General features: G+C 51.8%; 1 protein-coding gene across 9 annotated transcripts in view; it reads right to left on the bottom strand.

Moving 5' to 3' along the window:
- The window catches only part of PRX (periaxin), a 24,103-nt gene that overhangs the window by 7,470 nt on the left and 9,561 nt on the right, over positions 1–7,072 (bottom strand). For 7 of the 9 annotated variants that reach the window (XM_037729463.1, XM_037729461.1, XM_037729464.1 and 4 more), the window contains exons 2-5: positions 6,393–6,436; positions 6,211–6,309; positions 5,967–6,092; positions 1,251–1,407 (exon numbers count right to left, since the gene is read on the bottom strand). The exons of 1 other annotated variant lie outside the window; for it this stretch is intronic. In XM_037729463.1, the coding sequence (XP_037585391.1) occupies positions 1,251–1,407; positions 5,967–6,092; positions 6,211–6,309; positions 6,393–6,436 (426 nt within the window). The remainder of the gene's footprint in view (positions 1–1,250; positions 1,408–5,966; positions 6,093–6,210; positions 6,310–6,392; positions 6,437–7,072) is intronic. One more of the 9 variants, XM_037729468.1, reaches the window with a different exon arrangement.

Genomic DNA, 7,072 nt, shown 5'->3' with positions numbered 1-7,072 from the left:
GCTTACTGCAACCTCCGTCCCCTGGATTCAAACAATTCTCCTGCCTCAGCCTCCCAGAGTAGCTGGGGTTATAGGCGCCCACCACCACGCCCAGCTACTTTTTGTATTTTTAGTAGAGACAGAGTTTCGCCTGTTGGCCAGGCTGGTCTCAAACTTTCTACCTCAGGTGATCCGCCCACCTCAGCCTCCCAAAGTGCTAGGATTACAGGCATGAGCCACTGCACCCAGCCAAGCCCACCCCATTAAAAAATGCAGCTGTAGCTGGGCACGGTGGCTCATGCCAGTAATCCCACCACTTTGGGAGGCCAAGGTGGAAGGATCACCACGTCAGGAGTTTGAGACCAGCCTGGCCAATATGGGGTAACCCTGTCTCTATTAAAAATACAAAAGGCGGGCGCCTGTAGTCCCAGCTACTCAGGAGACTGAGGCAGAAGAATCACTTGAACCGAGAAGGCGGAAGTTGCAGTGAGCCAAGATCACACCATTGCAATTGCACTCCAGCTGGGCAACAGAGCGAGACTCCATCTCAAAAAAAAAAAAAAAAAAAAGCACATTTTTTTGCCCTCCTTGACAACTGTAGCACATATTGCCTTCTAACTTACTAGGTATTTTACTTAACTTGCTTAAATATGTCTCTCTCCCCTGGAATGTAAGCTCTCTAAGTGCAGGGACTGTTGTTCACTATTTTGTTCACTGCTGACGCCAAGAACCTAAAATAACGTCTGAAATACAAGGCGCTAATAAATATTTGTTTCATGAATAAATCACGTCAGCTTCATCCATGTTTCCCAAAACATCCCTCACTTACAAAGCTCCTCTTCCCAACTCCTCCAAATGGCTCACTCCACCCTTTTCTCCTGTCCCAACAACAAAAACATTTACTAACACTCACGTAGTTAAGCACTATGTGCCACTTAGCTATGTGCTAAGTGTTTTCACATAGTGACTCATTTAATCTACAATACATAATAACCCCAAACTAAAATAAGTCCCATTTCAGAAATGAGAAAACTGAGGCACAGAAAGATCACAAGCTAGTAAACGGGGGAGGTGGGATTCGCACCCAGTGAACCTCCGGAGTTTGCAAAGAAACCAGTAAGCAAAGCCCTGCCCCAAGTCCTTAACCCCGCCTCCTGGTCGCAGGTCACGCCCCCATCCCCTGGTCAGTTTCAGCCTCGCTTTGGACTCTGGGCAGATTTGCAACCCCGCCCCCGCAGGTTGATCCCGCCGCACGTCCCGGGCCCGCCCACCTTCCTGCAGGCTGAGGCTCCTGGCGGCGGGTGAGTCCTCGCGCAGCTCTCGAACGAAGATTCCCTCTTTGCCGCCGCCCGCTACGTTGATGCCGCTGACCCCGGTCTGCGCCTCCGTCTCCACGATAATCTCCACCAACTCCGCCCGCCTCAGCTCCTGCAAAGGGCGGCGATGTGTCACGTTGGGGGGCTCTAAGGCTGGACCTCACCCAGCGCCCGCCATGGCGCTCAATGGTGTCTCATATACATATATACATATATTATATATATATATATGTGTGTATATATATATTTAAAGACGGAGGGGGTGTCTCGCCACTTTGCCCAGGCTGGTCTCGAACTCCTAGGCTCAAGATATCCTCCCGCCTCGGCCTCCCAAAGTGCTGGGATTACAGGCATGAGCCACCACGCCCAGCCAGAAGTGGCTGCTCAGCGGGTCCTCAGGGCACACGCCCCTTGGCGCTGCCCTCGCAGGACGTCGGGGCACACCCACTCCGGCGTCTCCCCCTTAAAGCAAGCCCGCGGACGGCTGGCTTTCTCGGACCTGGGGAACACTTAAACAGCTCCGCGGGCCGGCTGGCCTCTCTAGGACCCTAGAGCTGCAGTCGGTAAAGGTTAGGAGAAGAGACGGGGTTGTAAGGGGAGGGACAGCGTCAGAGGGGGCTGGAGGGAAGTTGTGACTGAGAGGCAGGACCAGGATCGTGGGGGCGTTGTCAGGTCGGGAGGGCGGGGCTGCGGGGAGGTCAGTGCGAGTAGGAAGGGTAAGAGAGCGCAGGCCTGGAAGAGCGAGACGCGGGTGTAGAAGCCTGCCAAAGACAGGAGAGGAGTGTGGCCGGAGTTTATGAGGAGTTATTTGAAGCTGGGGTGGACACCCATATTCTTTTTTTGTGGGAAGAGACAGGGTCTCTCACTCTGTCCCCAGGCTTGAGTGCAGTGGTGTGATCATGGCTCACTGCAGCCTCCACCTCCTGAACTCAAGCAATCCTCCCGCTCCGGTCTCCCAAGTAGTTGGGAACACAGGCAGGCACCACCACACCCAGATAATTTTTATTTTTATTTTTTTTAGAGACGGGGTCTCACTGTGTTGCCCAAGCCGATCTCAAACTCCTGGCCTCAAAAGATCCCCCAGTCTCCCAAAGTGCTGTGATTACAGTCATGAACCACTACACCTGGCCCTGAGACCTATATTATTATTATTATTATTATTTTTAGAAGAAGAGAGAAAGAAAGAAAGAAAGAGAAAGAATAAAAGAAAAAAAAAAAGAATGAAGAAGAAGAAGAAAGAGGAAAAGGAAGAGGGAGAGAGAACAGGGGTGCTCTTTATTGCCCGGGCTAGAATGTGGTCTAAAAATGTGTATGCCTGTAATTGTATTTAATAATAGAGACATTAAAAAAAAAATGAGGGAAGAAAATAACAAACAGCCAACCAATATTTCATTTAAACCTGTAAATACGTGTGATGTAGTACTGATAAGAGTGTATATTTTGTGTATTTAAAGTGGAGAGTTCTATAAATGTTAAGTCTACTTGTTCTGGATCTGAGTTCAAGTCCTGGATATCGATGTTAACTTTCTGCCGAGACCTATATTCTATAAGCTGGATTGAACTATGGGGAAGGGGCTTTAATAACAGCAGAATAGGCCAGGGGGCTATGGCTCACACCTGTAATCTCAGCACTTTGGGAGGCCAAGGCGGGCGGATCACCTGAGGTTGGGAGTTTGAGACCAGCCTGACCAACATGGAGAAACCCCATCTCTACTAAAAATACAAAATTAGCCAGGAATGGTGGCACGTGCCTATAATCCCAGCTACTGGGGGGGCTGAGGCAGGAGAATCACTTGAACCCTGGAGGCAGAGGTTGTGGTGAGCCAAGATCACACCATTGCACTCCAGCCTGGGCAACAAGAGCACAACTCTGTCTCAAAATAAATAAATAAATAAGTAAAATAACAGCAGAACAAGAGAAGAGTTGAGGATGGGATTCTGAGGAAGGGGCTGGCTGGACCTTCATGCCGTCTGGGATCCGGGGGATAGGGAGTGGGATTTGCCTCCCTGCAGGCTTGAATGTGTGTGAGAATGTGCTCTATTGTAAATTCAGTGACCCCAAGACCTGCGAAACACCCACGGGAGAGGGAATCCAGTGAAGGGGGGGCTGCGTGGGTAATGAATGGGACTGGCAGACATGGCATTCCTGGTATTCACAGTAAATGATGCAGATTGGACTTGGCCCAGAAGCCACTGCGGGCTTCACAATAGGGCTTCCCAGAAAAGGCAACGATAAACCTGGATTCTGTCTAGGAATCCAATGTGCTGTATGTCTTAGGGAGAATCTTGCCCTCTCTGAATCCACTTCCCTGCTGTAAAGTAGGGTAGCATAGGTATACTGGCAGGAGGTTCATGTTGTGAGCTGAGGCCTGCAGCAGCAGGGAGCTGAGAGGACGCTGTCACAGGCAGCGCATCAGGGCCAGCACGGACTGGAATTGAGCCCAGGACTTAGAGGGAAAGCAGGTCTAGGCCAAATGCCCCACTGCAGTGGCCCTAAAGGACTAGGGGGCTGAGCAGGGCAATGTGGGTAAGAAGAGTTGTGGCTGGGGCTGCAGGGAGCAGCATGAGCACCATTACCACCCTTTGGCTCAGCAGGCCCTGGGCTAAGCATTGTATGTGCAGGATCTCTTTCTTTTTGTAGGAGTCAGAGGGCAGGTGTGGTGGCTCATGCTTGTAATCCTAGCACTTTGGGAGGCCTTGGCGGGTGGACTGCACCACTGCACTGCAGCCTGGGCACAGAGTGAGACTCCATCTCAAAAACAGAGTCGGAGTCTTACCGTTTTTCCCAGGCTGGTCTCCAACTCCTGAGCTTGCGATCATCTGGCCTCAGCCTCCCAGAGTGTTGGGATTACAGGTGTGAGCCATGGAACCAGAATGCAGGATCTCATTTCATGAGATTTTGATGCCCATGTCATGGGCAGTCACAGAGGAAGACACTGAGGCCCTGAGAGGTAGAGTGACTTGCCGAATGCCCTGAAGCAAGGGAAGAGGCTGGACTGCAACCTTAGGTCTGTGACCCAGAACCCATAGGCCATCCTGTATCCAGAGAACTCCTGGCGCTCAACCCCCAACCTCAGCTTGGCCCCTGTAAGCGTAGACCCGCTCTGTGCCTGGTACACAGTAAGGCACAGTCAATGCCAGTGCATTATCTCTGCAACAGTGACAGCACCTGCCATTCAAAGAGGCTTCTTCAGCACCAGACTCTGTGCAAATGGCTCAAGCATGAGTTCTCAGAGGTGGAAATCATTACCTAAATTCTTTTCTTTTTTTGGGACAGAGTCTCACTGCACCCCCGAGGCTGGAGTGCAATGGCACGATCTCGGCTCACTGCAACCTCCGCTTCTTGGGTTCAAGTGATTCTTCTGCCTCAGCCTCTTGAGTAGCTGGGACTAACTACAGGCACGCACCACCATGCCCGGCTAATTTTTGTATTTTTAGTAGAGATGGGGTTTCACCAGGTTGGCCAGGCTAGTCTCGAACTCCTGACCTCAAGTGAGCTGCCTGCCTCAGTCTTCCAAAGTGCTGGGATTACAGGTATGAGCTGTCATGCCCAGCCCCATTACCTCCATTTCACTGATAGGGAAACTGAGGCTCAAATAGGTGAGATCATCTGCCCAGGACCACAAAGCTGAAGTGGTATGGTTGGGATTTGAGCCATGGGTCAAAGCCCATCTCCTTAACCCCTACATTAAATGCCTTATATATATGGTTTTTTGAGACAGGGTCTTTTTAACTTTTTCTTATTTATTCTTTCCACACAGGAGACTTAATGAGACAGGATCTTGCTCTTTCACCCACACTGGTGCGCAGTGGTTCGATCACATCTCACTGCAACCTCAACCTCCTGGGTTCAGGTGATCCTCCCACCTCAGCCTCCTGAGTAGCTAGGAATGCACCACCAAAGCTGGCTAATTTTTTTTTTTTTTTTTAGAGACAGGGTCTCCCTGTGTTGTCCAGGCTGATCTCAAACTCCTAGGCTCTAGCGATCCTCCTGCCTCGGCCTCCCAAAGTGCTTGGATTCCAGGCCCAAGCCACTGCACCTGGCAGATACTGCCTCTTCTGATTAAGGGTTTCTCCTGGATTTTCTTTAGCTCCTTATTATTTTTTTGTTTGTTTTGTTTTTTTGAGATGGAGTCCCAGTCTGTCCCCCAGGGTGGAGTGCAATGGCACGATCTCAGCTCACTGCAACCTCTACCTCCCAGGTTCCAGAGATTCTCCTACCTCAGCCTCCATAGTAGATGGGATTATAGGTGTACACCATCACGACTGGCTAATTTTTGTATTTTTAGTAGAGACAGGGTTTCACTGTGTTAGTCAGGCTTGTCTTGAACTTCTGACCTCATGATCCACCTGCCTCGGCCTCCCAAAGTGCTGGGATTACAGGCATGAGCCACCGCGCCTGGCCCTAGCTTCTTATTAATTTAGCTCCTTTATGTGCCAATGAATTCACTGCTTTGAGTCTTCATCTGTGCCAGACACTGCACTAACTAAGGACATTACATGTTAATTTTCTTCCCCTCACAGTGACCCATAAAATGGACCCTGTTACTATTTCCACTTCACAGATGGAGAGACTGAGGCACAGAGAGGCCAGAAAGTGTCTCCTCGCTGCCCTAGTCTGTGCCTCCCCACTGCCCTCAAGTGCGCCTTGCAGGACCTGTGGGCACTCACCTCAGCACTCCGGCTTCTGGCCTCCATGGTGCTGCTGGGAGGCACCTGCACCCCAGGCTCCTGCGTCCTCTCTCCTTTCTGCTGCAGAACCAGCTTCAGTTCCGCATGGAGCAGTTGCCTCTGAGCCTGCGGGAAGACAGCGGTGGAGGCTTGAGGCCAGGAGGGGATGAGAGGTGGAGGCCGTGCTTACAGGGAAAGAGCGGGGTGAGCATGGGAAGGGCCGCCACCCCAGCTGTCCTCTCACCGCTGCCTGGGCACAGGCACTCCCTCCTAACAGGAGCCCAGCCCGAGGTGCCGCACTGCTGTCTGCGGGGCTCACGCCCTTCTGCGGGGTTCTTGCTGCCTGCCAGGGAAAGACCACGATGTGAAGCTCCAGGCAGGCAAGGGAGGGGTGGGGAGGGGCATCTGGCACCAGCCAGCACTCACCTGAGGGTCGTCTCCAGCTCCTTGGGCCTCCTGAGTCCGGGGCTCTGAGAAGAAGGTGAGCAGTGTTACCAGCTAACACCCACCGATGGCTTCCTCAGTGCCTGACCCTGATGCGCTCTGTTTTTTGTTTGTTTGTTTGTTTTTTGAGATGGCGTCTTGCTCTGTTGCCTAGGCTGGAGTGCAGTGGCACAATTTCAGCTCACTGCAACCTCCGCCTCCCGGCTTCAAGCGATCCTTCTGCCTCAGCCCCCCTAGTAGCTGGGATTACAGGCACACACCACCATGCCCGGCTAACTTTTGTATTTTTAGTAAGAGACGAGGTTTCGCCATGTTGGCCAGGCTGGTCTCGAACTCCTGACCTCAGGTGATCCACCCGCCTTGGCCTCCCAGAGTGCTGGGATTACAGGCATGAGCCACCGCGCGCGGCCTGTGCTCTGTTGATACCCTATCCCCATGGTACAGGTGGGAAGCTGAGCCTCAAAAGACCTTTACCCAGGATGACAGCTGGACAACACATGGTAAAGCCAAAACTGACTCCAAGGCCTGTCTGGCAGCAGATCCTCTGTGCCAAAGATTTTGGCCAACTGAGGGGGGCAAATTCACCAAAAAAAACCCTGCTTTTTGAGACAGGGTCTCAGTCTGTTATCCAGGCTGGAGTGCAGTGGTGCAATCACAGCTCA

This window comes from Cebus imitator, unplaced genomic scaffold (assembly GCF_001604975.1).
Source record: "Cebus imitator isolate Cc_AM_T3 unplaced genomic scaffold, Cebus_imitator-1.0 Scaffold306, whole genome shotgun sequence".
Taxonomy (NCBI): Eukaryota; Metazoa; Chordata; class Mammalia; order Primates; family Cebidae; genus Cebus; species Cebus imitator.
This window is presented reverse-complemented; position numbering and strand designations above follow the sequence as displayed.